The sequence below is a fragment of the Diabrotica undecimpunctata genome, chromosome 7, assembly GCF_040954645.1.
Source record: "Diabrotica undecimpunctata isolate CICGRU chromosome 7, icDiaUnde3, whole genome shotgun sequence".
Lineage (NCBI taxonomy): Eukaryota > Metazoa > Arthropoda > Insecta > Coleoptera > Chrysomelidae > Diabrotica > Diabrotica undecimpunctata.
In genome coordinates, this window is record NC_092809.1 from 95558085 (window position 1) to 95580867 (window position 22783).

The following is a 22783-nucleotide window of genomic DNA, read 5'->3' on the forward strand; positions in this document are numbered from 1 at the left end:
AATTTGAATATAATCGGCAATTACAAATTGCTAAAAAGTCAGCTTACTGTGATTTTATAACTAATTCCAATAATAAACCTAGAGACTGCTGGAAAATAGTAAATTTCGAAAGAAAAAATACAAGATCTAGTTCGGTACAACCTGATCTACCTCCAGAAGAAATAAATCAATGTTTTACTACAATTGCAGAGAATATAATTACATCTCGTTTCACTATTAATGTCGATGTCCTCTTCAATTATAGAAATTATCATTCTCCGAGCAAGTACTTTTTTTTTCGTCCGTTTGTGAAAGAAGAGGACTCTCAAATAATAAAGTCTCTCAAATAGTAGCAAGTAATTCTAATTGTAGGGATGTTCACGAAATTAATAGTAAAATTTTAAAAGAAACTTACCAAATAGTTTTAACACCTTTCACTCATCTTATTAATTTAATTCTATCGACTGAAGTATTTCCAGGATTACTAAAATACTCAAAAGTACTACCGATCTACAAAAAAGATGATTCCTCAAAAACTGACGATTACAGTACCATAAGCATTGTTTCTACTTTTGGGAAAGTGATTAAAAGTGATTGAAAAGGTTATAAAACAACAATTTTATTCCTATTTTGAGTCAAATAATTACTTAAGCAACTCACAATATGGATTCAGAAGTGCTCGTTCTACTACAAACGCGGTAATCAGAGGTATCCCTCTTAAGCTTATAACTTCTATCTATGTGGCAGATACGAGGCGGTAGTGTCTAAAGGTCGTCTCTCCGATTTTCTATTCGTAAAACATCGAGTCCCACAAGGTTTGGTCTTAGGGCCTCTTTTATTTATTATTTATGTCAACGATTTGCCTAAATTCATATCTCCGTACAAATCCATACAATTTGCAGATGATACGACATACGTTATCATCATCAGTGGCGTTACAGCTCTTTATGAGCCAAAGCCTTCTTCAGAACAATCCTCCATTCGCCCCTGTCTCTGGCAACTCTTCTCCGTGCTCTAATTCCGATAGACTTCAAATCATTTTCTAGGTTGTCTTGGTACCTAAGTCTCGGTCTTCCTCTTCTTCGTTGTCCGATCGGCCCTCTTCGGTCAAAAACTTTTCTGACTATAGCATCTTCCTCTCGTCTGATTACATGACCTATCCATCTGAGGCGTGCTGAAGCGACATACGTTATATCAAGAAAAAATAATGATGATTTAAAAATGTCTCATGAGGAAGTTTCTACTAAATCTATCACATAGTTTGCTGCAAACAAACTAAAACTTAACTCTGATAAAACGCAAAATTTGGTTATATCTGCAAGTAATTTACCCAATGATCCAGATAACAAAGAGACTGTTAAACTATTGGGAATAACCATAGATAATCGACTGAACTGGTCAACTCATATCTCACAACTAAAGAAAAAGCTATCAAGTTCATTATTTGTTATTCGCCAACTAGCAAGGGTAATCAACTTTGAAACATTAAAAATGACATTTTTTTCTTTATTCCACTCTCACCTATACTATGGTATAATCATATGGGCAAATTCAACAAATACACTTCAAATTTTTGGAATGCAAAAGAAAGCTATCAGGATTTTAGCAGGGGTTAGTTATCTAGAACACTGCCGACCTTTCTTTATCAAATTCAAAATTATGCCGCTACCTACTCTGTTGATATTTTAAGTTTTGACTGAAATTCACAGAAAACGGACCCATTTAATAAAGCATTCTGAGGTTCACGTTCACAATATGCGAAACTGTCACTATTTACAAACAAATCGCTGTAGATTACATTTCAGATAAAAATTGCCTTAATTATAACTACATATTACAATTACAATATTTTACCAAAAAGTATTAAACAGCTAAGCTGTATCTATGTTTATAGCTTATATGTAAGTTATAAAAAATATCTTCTGAAACATTGTTTTTACTGCTCAGAAGAATATATGACTCATTGCAGAACATCCACTAAACTGCTTACCGTAACTTTGCCATAATTTTTTTTCTGTTTAATATGTGTTCTTGTTTTTTTACAGTACAGTATTAATACAGTAGTTATTTACAGTACAGTACTACAGTACCTACATTCGTTATCAATTGAACTAGCTTCAGTCTTATTCCCAGTTAATATTAAAACACCTCCCTGGACATGGACAATACTTCTTCCTTACATTAATCTCAGTCTATGTTTTCAATAAAGATGAAACTAACCATACCAATATACTTCAGTCCTTGCTATCAATAATATAAAATTATAAAGATTATTCCTTCTTATATACCGACGCATCCAAAACTTCAGACAGCTTAAGAGCGGCCGTTATAGATTATATTCAACACCACAAATTCAAATTATCAGCATTCAATACTGTTCACACGGCTGAGATTTATGCCATCCTACAAGCGTTAATAATTATAAAGAAGAACAAATATAGTAAGGCAGTAGTTATTACTGACTCTTTAAGTTCCATTCTGACAATACAGCAGCTGTATCCAAAACATCCAATAGGTTCCCTTGTGAAAACTGAATTAGATATTTTACACCAAAAAAACACCGACATCGTTGAGTCCCATCGCATGTCGGTATTCGTGGAAACGAAGAAGCAGATTCCTGTGCTAGAGATGCAGCAAACAACGAAAATTCAACAACAGTGAGTGAAGTGGTTGGTAGTGATATTAAAACTGTGATTAAATCCAAAATCCAGTGTAAGTGGCAAAGTGAATGGGATAACTCCCAATCGAAATTAAAAGAAATTAAAGTTTGTGATATATTTAAGTTACGTTTTATATTCCTTTTTTTATATACTATGTATTTTTTTTGACTTGCTACAATCAATATTTGTATTTGTTATGTAGTTAAATAAATAAATTTTAGTTTTAAATAGTTTCTAAACTCTAGCCCAGCGTCAGCATGTCCTCCTGCGAAGCCAATTTGAAAATTATTTGGATTAAAAATGGCGATTTACTGGCGCTGACTAGCGGATAATAATTCAACTCTGACAGTCAGTAACGTAGACTCCCTCGACGTAATGTGTGACTTCAAAATGGGACGAGCTTACAATGCTATTGAGGTACACAATTTTCTCACGCCTATAGCCACATACTCTGCTAACAGCTGTGTTAGAGTGGCATTTTTTTTTTAATTTTCGAATTAACTTACACCTATTCATGTTTCATTCTCAAAAGGTATTTTGAAAATCTATTTTAGAAATTTAATATTGAAAACTGAATACTAGCCCCTTCCCATATCAGTTGACCCAACGTTAGGTTGTTAAGAAAATTAAATTTTAAAGAATAAAAATAAAAGCGCAGCATAAATTTTAGAAGTTTTAATGCATCGAACAACATTTTTGAATTTCCTAATTAAAGAAAATATTTTATAACATAATGAAAAGTATTGATTAAACAGAATAATAATAAATTTTTAAATACGCATAGAATATATGATATTAACAAAAAAAAATGTGAAAGTTTACCACTGAATTACATTTCCTTTATTTTTAATTACATCCACAATTCTTCGAGGCATAGTTTTTACCAAGTTCTGACAAAATTCTAATGTAAATGAATCCCATATTTCTTGCAATTTTTCCTTCAGTTTGTTGACGGACCTGGCAGGATGTTTTCTCAAAGCTTTTTTCATTTCGCGCTACAAAGTCTCTATCGGGGACAAGTCGGGACTGTTAGAAACCCATTCCAGAAGTGGTATGCCATGGTCTTCAATCCATTTTAAACTCTTTTTTTGAGGTATGATAACCTGCGCCGTCCTGTTGGAAGACAAAATCTTCCACTGATATTAAACGATGTTCCATAATCGGTAAAAGAGATTCTTCTAAAATATTCAAATATTTGTCCTTGTTTAAATCCCATCGATAAAATGTAATTTTCCCCCACATTTAGATGACATGCTGCACCAGATCATGACAGATGCAGGAAATTTTACTTTTCTCTTCAGACGGTCGGGATGGAAATCTTCATTTTTCCTGCGAATGACGCGACTCCTACTGTCTCCAACACAAACTTCAAATCTAGACTCATCACTCCATTGTATTGAATCCCATTGCGACTGAGTCCAATCTATACTCTTTTGACAATCTTAGTCTATTTTTCTTTTGTTGTAATGTTAAAAGTGGCTTTTCCTTAGCCTAAAATAAAATGAAATTTATTTCAAACAATTCGTACTAATTTTTCAACTATAAAACTTACTTTGTAAGTACCAAATCCTAATTTGTGGGCCTCTCGGTGACATGTTGATCTAGAAACGTGTCTTCTAATAACGTCACTCCATAAATCGCTTAACTTCATATAATTTTCTAATCGATTTTTCACTATAATGCGTCTTAATGCCCTTCGATCTGCTTCGGTTATTTTACTTTTTCGTACATTTCTAGATTTTGTGGCTACCGAACCTGTAGTTTTCTATCTTCTGACTATATTTTTTACACTACACATATTCTCGATTTCTAATTTGGATTTTCCAGAATTAAAAAGTCTAATAATGGTTGAACAAATTTTCTCATTGATAACTTTACCTGGACCCATTGTACAATCCACAAACGGCAAAAAGCTTTACAATACTACAAAATACATTTGACATTAACTGACAATATTATTGTTTTGATGTCATTTTTCCATAGCTACCTCTGGATTTAACGTAATTATGAAAAAATCAACGTATGTTGACATAAGTGAATGCATAGCCAGGGTTTAGTGAAATTTCTTTTATTGTTAAAAAGAAATAAAAAACCATAAGTGTAATGTTTTTAATAAATATTAATAAAAATGCCATAATAGGTGGGCCAACTGATATGGGAAGGGGCTCGTATATCCACTAATGATTCAATAATGTTAGCACTTTTTTCAGAACAATAATGTTAAGACTTTTCTTACAGGTTTATTTAACGGGTTTTGGTTCTGAGCACATTGATAAACTCAACAAAATTATAAATTTGAGCGGTGCGACTCGGTATGACACTTTTTCAGACAGAGTGACTCATGTCATAGTTGGTGATAGTAACTCCCATGAAGTTGCTATCATTAAGAATAAAAATTCGTCAGCTGTACTGGTATCTCTGCAATGGTTAATAGATAGTATGGAGCAAAAACAACCTATGAATGAAGATAAATATTTAGTTGTAACTGTAGACGTAGACGGTAATTTGGGATCACCGCTTAGTAAGAAAGTAAGTAGAATATTTTAATATTCTTTTTATTGTTTTGTCATAAAAAAAGAAGTCCATAACCGAATCACATTTCCGGAACAGTTAAGAAGCGATGCTTGCTAATATGATAGGTAACGTCCGCTACATCACGTCAAGAAGATTAGTAAGAGGTTATAATTTTTCGAAATTTGATATAGGGTACTTTACAATTCGGCAAAAAAACTATTTTTCTGTTTTTTGGTTTAAAGTCTACAGGGCTGTATGTACATCATCGTTTATGTGCTGTAATTAGTTTCATGTGCATTATCTTTCTCATATACATATATATATATATATATATATATATATATATATATATATATATATTCTTCTACTTCTTCCTCTTTATAAGCAATTCTGCTTGTTCATTGGCGGATTAATACCTCTATGGAAGGTTGTCACTCCATCTTTTGCGCGATCGTTCGATACTTCTTCTGCCGATTGGTGACTTATCTCTTCCTATTTTGACGACACGGGTCTCCTCTCTTCTGCTTACGTGGTTATTCCATTCTTTTGTTTTCTATTTTGTGTCCATTCATTTATACACTGTACGTTACCTTTTCTTCTAATGTCTTCACTTGTCTTCTCGATCTGTCAGCGTATTTCCTGTAATTCTTCTCAGTACTCTTACCTCTGCAGTTTCCAGTAGCCTTTGCGTTGTGGCTGTGTCGGGTCTTGTTTCTGAGACATATGTCATTATTAATCTTACATTGGCTTTATAAATTCTTAACTTCACTTAGTGTTAATGTGTCTGTTTTGCCGTATAGTGTTATTAAAGCATCCTGCCAGTCTATTTGCTTTTTGTACTTGATCTCTCACTTCTTTGTACTGGACAGATTCGAATGTAGATACAAGGGTCGAATCGTTTGTAATGCCCCTTTGTCCGCTTCTTCTCGATCGACGATGGAAAATACAATAAAACGTTGAAGTTGTGGTTAGATAATGGTTAGGTAACTTTCTACAATAGACTGCGCTCGAATAAGTTCAAATCCCCAATTTATAATGTCACAAATAATGTATACCTCAGCACAGAGGTTATTGCTTCTATCATATCTAACAAACTTTGAACTATGAGCTTACAATACAATTTTATCTAGGCCGTAATTGTAACACTTGGGAAGTTCAATTGGAAAATATATTATTCGGCAATTTATTACGTTATAGGTAAATGGACTAATTATTAAAATATTACACTATATGTTTTCACAATGTTTCAATTATACACGGTGAAACTATAAAATATTAAGAAGTTAAGAATAATGTGAGATTACAAATTAAGGGATTAATTTGTGATTGAACATATTGGCTATAACACTATATAAAAGAAGCAGACGACCAATAGAAAATATCTAAATACATAATAAAATATAAAATAATAATAATATAACTATAATCATAACACTATTCACTCGGTTTTTGAATTATTATCTCACCCGAGCAGTGCTACCTATAACTTGAATATTTAGAATTTATGATTCAGCTAGACTATCTAATTCAAATCTAAGCTCATTAAGTGAAACTGGTCTAGGAGGGGCTTTCTTTAAAGTTTTACTTAAATTTGGTTGGCGTACCGTATGTGTTCGAGGCGCTAGATGAGGTTGGATGCAAGAACCTTGACGCCTTTGTTTTCTGGCTCTCTTGGAGTTTCGAATATATCTGACTACCTTCCATATAGTGACAATCAACATAACAATGGATATAGTAACTAGTCCCGTTTTGCATAAGCTCTTCAATGGGACTGACGGGAGTCTTTAAATAACTTCCAATTGCTGTTTCCAATCCATTACTGGATGTGAGTAATGTTATGTTTCGAGTCTGGGCAACGCATTTTGGTGACAGTTTTATAAAACTTGTTTGATTATATGTTCAGATCGAGAACCATCGCACATTATAGCTAAATTTATAGCGTATGGTGAAATGAGTAGCTAGAGGTTCGGTGTCTCATTTTCAACCAAGTGACTTCCTTTATCGTGTATTCTATTATATTGCAAGTGATGTTGGTAGTTCTATCATATAATTCATTTAAGATACAGTTTGGCTTGAGTATCCATATTAATGATTCCCATTGGTGAACATGCTAACTCTCCTTTGTTTAATTATATACACCTTCCTTTATCTTCATATGTCACTTCAAAATAATGTAAGTTATTGTAATCTACTGCAAGTAGATTCCTTGGGACCAACAACGAGCGCACAACACCACCTCTCACCGACAACGGAAGAGCTGTGACTCAGTAGTTTGTATCTGGTGTTGTCAATTATTAGGAAATAGCCAATAATGACGATGTCTCCTTCTTCATTTTGTACGACCGTATCTATTATTGGCCGCCTTCTTATATCTACTCCTTATGGAAGGAACCGACGGACCGATGAATCCGGCTCGAAGGACCAATAAACAGATTTGAATGTAGATATAAGGACCGAATCGTTTGTAATGCCCCTTTGTCCGCTTCTTCTCGATCGACGATGGTAAATACAATAAAACGTTGAAGTTGTGGAGTAAAAATTGTAGTTTTATTGGCAGTTACTAATAATTACACTAAATATGATGGTTAGGTAACTTTTTACAATAGACTGCGCTTGAATGAGCTCAAATCCCCAATTTATAATCTCACCAATAATGTATACCTCAGCACAGAGGTTATTGCTTTCTATCATACTAACAAACTTTGAACTATGAGCTTACAATACAATTTTATCTAGGCCGTATTTGTAACACTTAGGAAGTTCAATTGGAAAATATATTATTCGGCAATTTATTACGTTGTACCTAAATGAACTAATTATTAAAATATTACACGATATGTTTTCACAATGTTTCAATTATACACGGTGAAACTATAAAATATTAAGAAGTTAAGAATAATGTGAGATTACAAATTAAGGGATTAATTTGTGATTGAACAGTCCAGGTCTCCATAGCTAGACAGTGTAATTCCCAGGTATTTGATTCCCATTACTTGTTCAATACTAATGCCATTAATTTCTATTTTACATCTGGTTGGTTGTTTGCTAACTACTATTGTTTTAGTTTTCTGAGATGAGATTGTCATATTAAATTCTTTTGCTCTTGTGTTAAATCTGTGGACCAGTTTTTGCAGACTATCTTCATCTTCGGCTATCAATATTGCGTCGTCTGCGTAACAGAGTATTTTTATTTCTTTATATCCCATTCTGTATCCTATGCCTTTGTTAACGCTTTTGATGATTTCATCCATGATCAAATTTAAGAGCATGGGCTTAATGAATCCCCTCTTATTCCGCTGCCTATTTTTATAGGTTCTGTAAGTTGTCCATCTATTCTGACTTCCATTTTGTTGTTTTGGTAGAGGTTTCGATAGTTTTTATAATATATAGGGGAACTTCTCTATTATACAGAAGATGAATTACATCTTTGAGTCTTACTCTGTCAAACGCGTTCTTTAGGTCAATCAGACACAGAAATGCTGGTCTATTATACTTAGTGATTTCTCAGTAATTTGCTTTATAACGAAAATTGCATCTGTACACGATCTTCCACTACGAAAATTCTGTTGTTCATCTGCTAAACTTATCCTCTGATTTATTAGATATATATATATATATATATATATATATATATATATATATATATATATATATATATATATATATATATACAGTAGACTCCCTCTATAACGAGAACTGAAATGGCAGACTAATTACCTCGTTATAAGCGGATTTCGTTATATCCAACAACAATAATATTGTGCATACATATGAATATGTAGTTTTCTAAAACATTAACTTTCTATAGTGAAGCCATTCGGAGCAATATAAGATGCTAATAAATATTGTTTGAATGGCGTTTTTAAAACAAAGTTGTTTACTTTTATTGTCAATGAAATGCATTAAAACAAAAAAGAGTTGTTTACTTTTACTGTCAAGGATATACGTTAAAACAAAAAATCTGTATTCTGTAAATATGTGTAAAGCGTATAAAGTTATTTTGTCATTTTTGACTGCTTTAAATTGTCCAGTATTCTATCTATCATATTTTCTAAAGATGTGAAACAGTTTTATGCTTTTTCATTTGCGTTTTGTCCTTGGATAAAGTTTCTGACAACCTTTAAAACACTTTCCACATCTTGTCTATTAGGACCCATATTATTAGGTGTGAATGGTCAACCCAATACAATGACACTTGTGAATCATAAATTTTACATTTACGACTAAGAATCATAAATTGTAAGAAGTTTATTGCGGGCGGCCCGCAGTTAAAAAGGGTATTTATTTATAGCTACGGCCGGGCCAAAACGTAAAAAACACGTTTTTCAATCTTATTTTCTCTCGTTATAAGCAAATTTACCTCGCTATAAAGGGTTATAGTTCAATAGAAATTTCACGGGACATCTAATGTACCTCGTTATAAGCGAAACCTCGTAATAACCGTGTTCGTTATAAAGGGAGTATACTGTATATATATATATATATATATATATATATATATATATATATATATATATATATATATATATATATTGTTATGAAATTAAAGCTCCTAAACAGTTTTTTTTATATGAATAGTATGAACATAAAACAAAATGACAATATTGAATATACCACATATATATTTAACTCAAACAATTGTATTATTGTTGTTAATTTAATAGTTGAACCTAGACTCAACAATAAGAAAGAAACTAAAAGCAAAAATAAGCAGAATTCACAGACATGTAACAAACCAATAACGACTATATTGTATCACCAGATTTAATTAATGTTTTCAAAATAATTTTATTATTATTATAATTAAAACCAGTTGGTTTATTATAAACAAATTTAGCATAATAGAAATAAGATTCTTTTAATACGTGAGTTATTATAGCCACTGAGTTATAGTTGGTTGATAAACACTTTTCAATTAAAAAAAAATATATATATAAAAAATTAAACCAAAAACAATTGTTGATCATGAAATTGATTATGATTTAAACTTAAGTTATTGTTCGTTATATATATTATATTATTTATGTAAGAGATACTTACAGAATAAGCCAATATAGCCACAACATAAAGATACAAAAAGCAAATATCAAACCACTTCGGATCGAGTGGAAATAAAAACCATAAATTTGTATTTATTAATTAATTTCATTTTTTATTATAATCCAAATTCTAATATATACAAGTCAATAGAATCTTCAACAGTCCTAAAACAGATAAAATATTTAAGTCATTTATTCACAAAGTAAGAAGTTTTAATTTGTTAGTAAACATACAGTTAACATGGATAGAGCTCGGAAAATAAAACGTGTTAGGAGGTAAAATAGGATATAGCTCATAAATAAGAGTTCAGAATGATATAATCTTTAATGGACAGGTAATCTGAAGACAATTCTCAGTGATTCAATATCAAAAGTGCTTTCAGATAGCTTTAAAATTAAATAAAAGCAACTAATTCATGTTAAAATTGGTGTATGTCAAATTTGTTAGTAAAAATTTTAATATTTAAATTAACATTTGTTGTAGAAATTATATGTCAAAAGAAAGCTTAAATTCTCTAGTATTTGTTTCAATTAATTTCAAAAGTCAATATAGTTCTCAAGATTTAACAATTTATTAAAATTTAAAATATTTTTTATTTTAATCATAAATGTCAAAAATATACAAAAATCCTGTCAGATCTTTAAAAACATTGTCAAAATGCTTGGAGATCTGGTAAGCAATGAAAAATAAGAAGATAGAAAATCAATAGTTACGAAGAGGTCCAGAAAATTTTTGATTTTTCAGCAGTCACAATTTTTCAAAAGTATTTTAAAAACCTTGAAAAAGTCCTGAATTATAACAAAGTATATTCAAATTACCTTGCCGATAAGAAAACCATCGTTTCTGATCAAATTTCAGCAGAGCCTGCAGATTAACAGTACATTTTCCGATAAGGGAATTATTAGCAGCCATCATAAAGAGGTCAACAGTTACCAGAAAGGTGAGTTTTTTCCACTCATTTGAATTCTCGCTGAATAAAGAGACCGTTTGGTGTTTATTTTTGACTGAAGATCATTTAAAATTCATTTTGGGTACTTATAAATATTTCTCAACCATTGGAGAGATAATTCTGATAGTTTGCACAGAGATCATTATTTTATATCACAATTTTGCGGCCCTAATCCATTAGCAGACGTCACTGAAAGATGCAATCTTTGTTATTGAAGATTTCCATATAAAATTTTCAGAGAAGGGATTATCTGAAAGACGAAAGTGAACTTTAATAAAGTTAAACACAAGTTTTGAAATTTCTTTAGAAATAATCTTACCTTTTTAAAACAGCCTATATCATTCTAAATCATCTTTGTGTTAAAAAAAAATTAATTTGAAGTCAAGTTCACAAAAATTTTATTATCGCTTTTGTAATATTAACCAAATATAATTCGCCGTTTCTTTTGCTTCCTAAAATCATTAAACAAAACAGTTAATCGATATTAAACTAAAAATTGAAGGATTATAAACCTTTGTTTTCGCTCTAAAAAGATAGTGAGTGAGGTTATAAATACTTTGACAAACAAACACGTATTAGAACAAGTATTTCTTGTTGCAACTTCACAAAGCACTAATTTCATATACTTACTTCAGTATTGTATTACGTCATAAATCTAAATCCATTCATATTAGTATTAAACGGTTAAGTATTGCCTTATTTATTGGAAGAATCTTAAATAATTTTTTTTATATATTATACAAGATATCGTTGTGTAATATTTAATTGATCACTTGTGAATAATTGCACAGTACATTAAAAATAAAACTTCTTGTGTGGTGATTTTTTTTTCTTTATATAATTTTGTATTTCTTTATCAAGCACTACAGGTCACAGAACTCGCTTGAGTTAAGAGTCTGCATGTTCTAAGACAAATAAGAAAAAAAAATTCAAATTCAAAATACAGCATGTTTCTTTCTATACTTTAGATAAACAAACGCAATTTTCTTTTATCAATAATAGAAAAGATTCACTTTGCATAAAAAAAAGCATTTGAGATTTAGAGAATACAAGGTGAGTAGAATAAATGTTTGTCAAATTTTTTATATTTTCAGGCCTTCAATAATTTTTTTATTAAAAGCATTTCTAAATTTATCAATATTACAAATTAATCAACTTAAAAAAAAATTTATTTTTATCTTCATAAAGCTAGCCGGTAAATAAGAGCAACTTGTAGTTTTCTTACATCGCATTCACATATCATAACAATATATATATATATATATATATATATATATATATATATATATATATATATATATATATATATATATATATGAAAATTACTGAGTTCTCGGGAAGAACCGCGTTGAGAATTTAAAACTCGCCGTTTCGGCACCCATTTTGGAGCCATTATCAAGAGTGATACGGTTCGGTTCGAGTTCGGGGTCTCAATCTGCCTACTCCCCTCACTCGAGACGTACCAGTATCGTGTTCTATATTGCAAGAACTGTCTCTCGGCACTGAGGTCTCAATCTGCCTACTCCTCAGTGTCGAGTGACAACCGGTCTTACCCTGTGTGGCTGCTTTTATACTCGCTGTATGCGCGGGAACGGTATGCGCTGACGTGGTCTGAACTGACGTGGCCTGAGCGGTGTGGGCGGGAGGGCGCTGAAGCAGGGGTCGCCATGTTGCCGGCAATCGTTTCGCGTCATCGCGCGTGTTCAAGCTGTTAGGCCGTTTTTCGATTTCGATAGCTTCACGAATGATTCTCGCTTTTAATGAGCGGATGGGAGCGATGGTTTTTGCTTTTTCGAAATCTATTTTGTGGCCTGTCTGAATATGATGTTGGGCTGAAGTGGTATCGGAATGTTTGACTGATAGAGAATGTTCGTAAATACGGTTATGGATTCGTCGGTTTGTCTGTCCTACGTATGTACGTGGGCAACTGGAATAAGGTATCTCGTAGACACCATGGTCTTCATTGGGGATTTGGTCTTTTACGGATCTGACGAGATTGGACAATTTGGAGTGAGTGGTGAAGATGGTTTTGATATTAAGAGGGATAAGAGTTCTACTGATCTTGTCAGTGACACCTTTAATGAAAGGTAGAAAGATTTTGGGTTGATCCGGCGGCAAGGTTTCTTTTTTGGATGGAATGGGGTTTAGAAGTTTTTGAATGCTTCTATTGATTTGGGTTTTGTGGTAGCCGTTTTGTAGGAGTGTTTGTCTTATTGAATTGATTTCGGATGACTTGTGATTGTTGTCGCTAAGTCTTATGGAACGGGAAATAAGAGTGTTGATGACTGAATTAAGTTGGGCGGGGTGATGATGTGACTGGGCATTGAGATAGCGGTTTGTATGAGTGGGTTTCCGGTACACGGAATAGGAAAAACTGTGAGGTGGATTTTTCTGAATAAGAACATCAAGGAATGGCAAAGACGCTTCAGACTCAACTTCCATCGTGAATTGAATGCTAGGATGTATTCCATTCAGGTGGGAGAGGAAGAGATCTAATGTGTCTTTACCATGGGGCCAAATGACAAAGGTGTCATCAACGTACCGTAACCAGCAGGTGGGTTTGAGATTTGACGAGGACAAGGCTACTGTTTCGAAATGTTCCATGTAGATATCTGCTATTACGGGAGAGAGGGGCGATCCCATTGGGGCACCTTTGATTTGACGATAGAAATGATTTTGGAACGTGAAATATGTATTAGACATGCAGTGTTTTATAAGAGATAATGTGTCTTGGGGAATTTGATGTTTAGAGTCCAAGATGGAAATGGTTTCATCGATGGGAATGTTGGTGAATAAAGAAACAATGTCAAAACTGACTAGTATGTCTGAGGGTGAAATAGAAAAGTTTTTCAGAAGATCAATGAAATGAAAAGAGTTTTTGACAAAGGACGAGGCGTTTTCGGCTAATGGTTGTAAGGATGAAGCGAGATGTTTTGCCAATTTCTGAGTGGGACAGTTGTATGCACTGACAATGGGTCTTAGGGGAACATTGGGCTTATGGATTTTTGGAAGGCCGTATATCTTTGGAATTCGGGATGATTTTTCTCTGGGTATAAGAGATTTTTTGAGGTCTGGAGGTAGAGTAGACTTATTTATAATGGATTTGGTCGTTTTTTCTAGATATGTGGTTGGATCATTTGGGACATGTTTGTATTCTGTGGAATTCAGAAGTTCGGACATTTTGTCGAAATAGTTAGAAGAGTTGAGAATGACGGTAGCATTACCTTTGTCGACCGGAAGGATGACGATGTCAGGATTGTTGTAAAGTTCTTTGAGGGCACGTATTTCTGAAAGACTGATATTTGAAGGCGGGGGTTTGGAAGTACGGAGAATTCTGGCGACATCTTGTCTGGCAACTTCGACTTGGTCAGAAGGAAGATGGGAAATAGCTTCTTCGGTTTGACAAATAATTTTCTCAGTTGGAATGGAAAGAGGAGTGACAGAGAAATTGAAGCCTTTTGACAGAGCTTTGGTAGCTGAATCGGGTATGTGAATATCTGAGAAATTGTGAACAACAGTAGAAGGTTGTTGATTTGAAATGGGCGGTGGATTTTGCTGAGAGATAAGGTGGTCCAGTTTGCGTTTCTGGGTTTGGGTTTTGTTGTCAGAAATGTGTTGGGCTTTTTGGTGAGAAAGACGATCGAAAGTGTCCCATAATAATGGATGGATATTGAAAGAGTGGATGTCATTGTAGGTTTTAAGAAGTTGGGAATTTGTTGTATCTAAGTTGCGTCGGGTGGAATGAATTGAATTTCTAAGAAGCGAAAAACCAGTGGCTCTAAGAATTTTGGAAATTGATGAAGATTTGGTGTGATGTTTAACTTGTAAAGATTTTGGAATGACTTGATGGTCACGACATGATTTAAGAAAAGCAAGATCACAGAGAAGACGGTATTTACGTGTTAGAAGATTAGAAAAAGATTTAGTAAGAATGAAAAATTCCTCCCCGTAGAGGCGAATAAAATGTTCGGCTAAGTTTCCGCGGTCAGATAAATGAAAATTACTGAGTTCTCGGGAAGAACCGCGTTGAGAATTTAAAACTCGACGTTTCGGCACCCATTTTGGAGCCATTATCAAGAGTGATACGGTTCGGTTCGAGTTCGGGGTCTCAATCTGCCTACTCCCCTCACTCGAGACGTACCAGTATCGTGTTCTATATTGCAAGAACTGTCTCTCGGCACTGAGGTCGCGCGTGTTCAAGCTGTTAGGCCGTTTTTCGATTTCGATAGCTTCACGAATTATTCTCGCTTTTAATGAGCGGATGGGAGCGATGGTTTTTGCTTTTTCCAAATTTATTTTAAATCCCCAATGGTAAAAGACCAAATCCCCAATGAAGACCATGGTGTCTACGAGATACCTTGTTCCAGTTGCCCACGTACATACGTAGGACAGACAAACCGACGAATCCATAACCGTATTTACGAACATTCTCTATCAGTCAAACATTCCGATACCACTTCAGCCCTAGCCCAACATCATATTCAGACAGGCCACAAAATAGATTTCGAAAAAGCAAAAACCATCGCTCCCATCCGCTCATTAAAAGCGAGAATCATTCGTGAAGCTATCGAAATCGAAAAACGGCCTAACAGCTTGAACACGCGCGATGACGCGAAACGATTGCCGGCAACATGGCGACCCCTGCTTCAGCGCCCTCCCGCCCACACCGCTCAGGCCACGTCAGTTCAGACCACGTCAGCGCATACCGTTCCCGCGCATACAGCGAGTATAAAAGCAGCCACACAGGGTAAGACCGGTTGTCACTCGACACTGAGGAGTAGGCAGATTGAGACCTCAGTGCCGAGAGACAGTTCTTGCAATATAGAACACGATACTGGTACGTCTCGAGTGAGGGGAGTAGGCAGATTGAGACCCCGAACTCGACCGTATCACTCTTGATAATGGCTCCAAAATGGGTGCCGAAACGTCGAGTTTTAAATTCTCAACGCGGTTCTTCCCGAGAACTCAGTAATTTTCATTTATCTGACCGCGGAAACTTATCCGAACATATATATATATATATATATATATATATATATATATATATATATATATATATATATATATATATATATATATATATATATTTATATATATATATATATATATATATATATATATATATTTATATATATATATATATATATATATATATATATATATATATATATATATATATATAAATATATATACATTTAAATCAACAAAGTTATTTTATTTTCTTTTAAATTGTATACTGTCAGTACTTTTATAAAAAATTTCAAACTATAAACCTTCACCTTTTCTTAATTTCTTCTAGGGATTAAGTTTACTCAGATCAAATAGAACAGTTACTGAAAAAGAAATAGAATTGAATAATATGAACGAAGAAGAAATGGATAATGACTTTACTCCACAAAATATGGCACCACCAAATGGTAAGGTAAACTTAAATGTAGTCTTAAATTTATCAAAACGTTGTATGATGTTTATTCTAACTTACTTATTTTATGACAAGATTTTTTCCAAAATTATCGTTGGTTTCCGAATTTGTATTCTTTATAAGCTATTATTTCTCTTTAAAGCCCCACTCTTTCTTTTAAAATACAGGGTGAGTTTTTAGTGCGGCATCGGTCGATAATTTCATTATGGTATAGAATATCCAAAAAACTTATGTTGTGTAAAATGTGTAAAAAATGTAGGCAATGACATTCTACATGCTTGGAAAATATGTGGAATTCTACCGGATGATTAATAACTACGTGATATAGCAAACATACATTTTTTTTAAAGGAGACACTATATCGAAATCACTATTAAATTAACACCATGTATATAAAGAAGTAATGCATAAACAATTATTTATTTTATATAATAAAGTAAAAAATATATTATAGTTTTTAAATTAAGTTTAATTGAAATCATTAACTAAAATTTGTATATAGGGTGAACTACAAAACAAAATTACGATTTTCTCAATTTTTTAAATATATCACCCAATATTTTATTTTTTAGAAATATTGTATTTATGATACTCTTTCATTTTTATATAGTATTCCCTATACCTAAACTCATTATTTTCTGAGATATATTTAGTTTTCTTCAAACTAACTAACTTTAACTAACAAAAAATATAAACCATAACAATATGCATCGAATGTATCAATAAATGTGATATTATGGAAATATCATATTTCCTTAATGAAATAAAAGATTCCTAAAATTCCTACAAGATAATGTGTTTTGTATAATAATATACGAAGATTATTTTTATTCAATAAATAACTCACACAAAACAGAAAGCAAAACAATATACAATTGATGTAACAATTTTTAGATTGTTATATCAACAGTATTCTAAGCCAGGAATTTTTAATAAAACATTCCTAACTGCCGATTGTGACACGCAGTTATTAATAAGTAAAAGGCCATTTGTGTCAGTTACAAAGGTAAAATAGTAGGCTTTGAAAAAATAACAGATTTCATATTATTACCTTTTTAATCCGTCTGTGTGGCTTGTCTTTATTGTTAAAAATGATTTTTTCTGTAGAAGAGTTAACAGATATGATCTGGGTATTAGGAGAAAGTTCAAAAAATTGCTTACTTGCATCCAGAATATATCACGAGCGATATTCTGAACGGAGGAGGCCAAACTCAAGAACTTTTGAAAAATTAATAGATTGTTTTGTTCGCACTGTGTCAGTTGTATATGAAAAAAAAATGAGAGAACCAAAACTGTTCTAAGTGAAGAAAAGGAATATGATGTACTGACAGCTACTACTGAAGATCCCCACATCAGCACTCGTGAAATTTCACGGCAACATGACATTAGTCGAACTTCAGCGGCAAAAATCCTTCGTAAACATAAACTGCATCCTTACCGCATACATTAAGATACATTAAGAATCGACAGTCGATGATTATCAATGCAGATTAGCTTTTTGTCAATGGTCTCAGCAGCAAGTGCAAAGAGACCGATTTTTTTTCGATTATGTGCTTTTTGGAGATGAAGCTACATTTCACAAAAACGAACAGTGAATCGGCATAATTTTCATTACTATGCATCAAGCGATCCCTATTTTGTTAACACTCATAGTCAAATTAGGTGGTCTATAAATTTTTGGGGGGTATTGTTGGCGATTATGTAGTTGGCTCATATTTTGACGGTCGTGTGAATGGTGCCCTATAACTGGATTTTCTAAATAATCATTTGCCAATGCTACTGCAACATGTATCGCTGAATATTCGACAACGAATGTGGTTTTTACATGACAGTGCTCCAGTTCACCACACTGCTTCTATTCGGAAGGAAGGAATCGGAATTCTCCAATATTGATTTTTTCATATGGGGCTATATAAAAGACCCTGAATACCAGAAGTCTCCAACAACGCCAGATGATATGAAAAATAGAATAAGAGTAACTTTTAATAAAATTGACTTACAAATGTTAAGAAATGTGGCTCGGTCATTTGAATATCTGTTATAAACTTATACAGACGTTGTAGGTGGACATTTTGAACATTTACTTTAGACTTATTTCCTTAATATCACATTAATTGTTACATTTATTACATATTATTGTGGTTTATATTTTTTTTGGGTAGTTATTGAATAAGTATATATTATTATGTTACATTATCACTCAATACTCAATACTTATTTTTACTTACAAAAATTGAATGTATTCCCGAAATTTGAAGATAATGAGTTTGGGTATAGGGAATGCTATATAAAAATGAAAGAATATCATAAATACAATATTTATAAAAAATAAAATACAGGGTGATCCATTTTCCAATCCATTCCAAAAATTGAGAAAATCGTAATTTTGTTTTGTATTTCACCCTGTATACAAATTTTAGTCAATAATTTTAAATAAACTTAATTTAAAAACTACAATATATTGTTTACCTTAATATATAAAATAAATAATTGTTTATGCATTAAGTACTTCCTTATATACATGGTGTTGATTTCATATGGATTTCGAAATAAAAATGGTTATAACTTGTTAAATACTCTGTATAGTAATGTAAAGCCCAATATTATAAGAAAAAGAAATATGAGAGGAATATAAATATGAAAAAATATATAGGGTGTCCCATTTAAAAAATTGTATGTTTGCTATACCACGTAGTTATTAATCACCCTATAGAATTCCACATATTTTCCAAGTCTAGAGAATATCATTGCTTACATTTTTTCTAAAAATTTTTTGGATATCTTGTACCACAATGGAATTACCGACCGATGTCGCACTAAAAACTCACCCTGTATAAAAGACATGTGTATTTTATACTACTTTTGAAAAGTATTTTTTAGTCGTATTTTTAAGTTGTATTATATTATACAGGGTATTTACAAAGTTATAACCATTTTTTTAGGAAAATCGTAACAAGTTCAGGGACATAAAATACAGGGTGTTCTATTTAAAATTACTGAAAAAATAATGTATTGCGTTTTGACTCACCCTGTATTCGATATAAAGAAAATAAGCAATATATTGAGCTACTTTTTAATTATACAGGTAGAGTAATCTCTCTTCAACCGCGGGGGTTGCGTTCCGAAGACAAAGGCGCGGTTGGTAAAACCATGGTTGGAGAGGGATCCACGATACAAAGGAGAATATGAAATATCATCCCAATTAGGATACGTATGTGTACATACATATTACGAGTATAGAAGGCTTTAAACTTATAATAATATTAAAATATGACATGATGGTTATTCTTCTGATTTTCTTCCTAATTTCCTTTGCGCTTATTTGTACGGTGCCAGTAAGATTATTAAGCCATTCTTGAATTTCAAACTGCTTTCCATAGAAGGATCCACATCAAAATCCATATCTTGAAATTTTTGAGCAGACGATAATATCGTATTTATGTTGCTTAAAGTAAGAGACATGATTGCCGTCTTGACTGTTACTTCTTGGGAGTTATCGTCTTCATTGCTTTCTTTATTATTTTTCAGTATTTCGAGGAGCTCATGTTCTGTAAGTTCATGGTCATTGGCGCCTAGAACTTCTTTAACATTACCTGACTGACTATTTTCAAAACCTTCCCCATGTTTTTATGCAATAGTTGCATAGTATTATTGAGTTCCTTTATTTTATGGGGCACTGCTGAGGTTACCATAACAATTTCTGGCCATAGGTCTTTTCAACACATGTTTATAGTTGACGGACGTATTTCATCAGTGGCTTCTTTGATAATAGTAATACAGTGAGAAATATTAAATTGTCTCCAACTATCGGTAATGGTTAATAAAGAATCTAGATCCATACAATCGAAGATACGGCTAAATGTGCGCCTTAGGTAATACCGTTTAAAAGCAGCTATTATTCCCTGATTCAAAGACTGTAAAAGCGAAGGAGGGTTGAGAGGTAAAAAGTTAATCTTACATTTGAATCAATTTAGTTCAGGGATTCTGGATGTTCAGGAACATTTTCGACAAAAAAAGTGCTTTAAACGGTAGCGATTTTGATGTTAAATATTGCTTAACGTTAGGTACAACGTTTTTACCATATAATCACCTGAAGCGTTACAACAAAATAAAACAGTTAACCTGCCCTTTGCTGCTTTAAAGCCTGGTGCAGATTTCTCATTTTCCGATATGAAGGTACTAGCAGACATTCTTTTCCAAAAAACGGCTTTTTCGTCGGCGTTAAAAACTTAATCCCAAATCATATCCCTCCATTTCTATAAGTTCTTATGTTTAGCTGGATACTGGTTGGCCACGTCTAGATCTGCTGAGGCTAATTCTCTCACGATTTTGACCTTATGTAAAGAAACTATTTTTTTTAATCTTTCGAACCATCCTTTACTCGTTTGGAAACTAGAAGATTCGTTGTTAACCTTTAGATTGTCGTAAAGACGAAGAGCCATAAACAAGTTACTTTGTTGCTTGAACTAGAACGAATGGTTTTCTCACTATTTAATCCTTGCAGTAGATTCATTCACTTTAAAATTCTTTGCGGCACTTCCATATGATCCTCCTGCTGCTAAACAGTCTAACAACTAATTTTTTTTCTATCTAAACTCATTACACATATCTTCCTTTTAACAAAATCTTTAATATTCCTTTCAAACGAAGACATTTTTCAGTATAAAAACTATGTACGTTAAAACGAAAACGAGAACCGTAAATTCCTGTTACCCTACGCGAAATGCGAAGAAGTACATTATATATGTACATACCTGTTACCTGTGAAATACCTACTACTAAATTTGACGCATAGAAGTGATATGATCGGACGCCAGTGAATTACCGTGTAGACTGTAGAGAGTGGAGCATTCGTCAAAAGCCGATTGGGCGAATATCGAAATCGCGGATAAGCGAAATCGCGGTTGATGAGTCCTCGGATAACGAGGGCACTGTAGTTGAACTTGTTACGATTTTCATAGAAAATTGGTTGTAACTTTGTAAATTCCCGGTATAATATAACAAAACTTTATATTTTTGTGATGGGGAAATGAAGAAAATTTCAAATATAAGATATAGGGTGTTTCATTTAAAAAAACATATGTTAGGTCTCCCACTATATTATCGAACAACCTGTAACATTCTAACTAATATTGTACTGTGAATCTCAAAGTTGCCTACAATTTTTGTTATTAACTTTTATTGATTAACTGTAGTATTATAGCGGATCCACTGAGCTTTATCACACTAATCAATCACCCTGTATGTTTCTATGTTTATTTAGAATATTCCCACAATTTCTTATTTCGTCTTTCTCTCCTAATGTGTTTTGGAACTTAACAGTCCTGCTTCTTCAGTTTGGCTAAATTGGATATTATCAACGATCAACGGTGCTGCGCGAGTGGACGAGTATGTCTTGTCATTTTGTTTTATAAACAAATACACTAGGGAATTAGCCTCTTGCAAAATCCTTAAACGTAGGTGACATATAAGGAAACACAAACAGTAATATTACCAAACCATCCTAAGGTTGAATTTTTTATTTATATATCGTATATATTCTAGAATCTGATACTTTGGGTAAATTATTAGACGGAATAGATAACACAAATTTAATTAAGGAAGTTCACGAACCACCCAAGTCTACACCACAGTTTCAACCACCGGAAATGTCTACCCAACAGTCTTCAATGTCAGTTACTCAAGACGCTGAGACTGAAGTTAGCCGAATTTTTGAACATTTAAAATTCTTAATTGTTGGGTTTGATGATGAAGAATTTGCTGAACTAAAAAAATCAATAACAGGTAACCAAAATATTTATATTAATAAAATTATATGTAAATACTTAGGAACCTACTCAATGGAATTGATAAAAACCAAATATTAATACCCAAGAAACGACAGGTATAACTTTTTCAATAAGTTATAATAATTTCAAATAATTTAACATAAAATATACATGTTTCGATATTTAATTCGAAATATCAAGTTCAAAATATAATTATCGAAATCACCAATTCATTCAAAAATACAAAACATTTTATAAAATAAATTATTATATTTGTTCATAAAATACAAAACATTTTATCAACATTGAACAGATCGAAAAAAGTTTTGTCAGGTGTGGGGTTCGAACCCACGCTCCCTCTCGGGAACCAGAGCTTAAATCTGGCGCCTTAGACCGCTCGGCCAACCTGACTATACTGAAATAGTTGTACATTTTCATCTAATGCATCTAT

General features: G+C 32.7%; 1 protein-coding gene and 1 non-coding gene across 2 annotated transcripts in view; one reads left to right on the forward strand and one right to left on the reverse strand.

The window, feature by feature from the left end:
- Positions 1-22783, forward strand: part of mus101 (mutagen-sensitive 101) — an 88170-nt gene that overhangs the window by 29310 nt on the left and 36077 nt on the right. Inside the window, 3 exon segments of the mRNA XM_072537795.1 lie at positions 4878-5168; positions 16442-16559; positions 22109-22348. Of these exon segments, the coding sequence (XP_072393896.1) occupies positions 4878-5168; positions 16442-16559; positions 22109-22348 (649 nt within the window).
- Positions 22660-22743, reverse strand: TRNAL-UAA (transfer RNA leucine (anticodon UAA)). The gene has a single exon. It is a non-coding gene; the product is annotated as a tRNA-Leu (tRNA).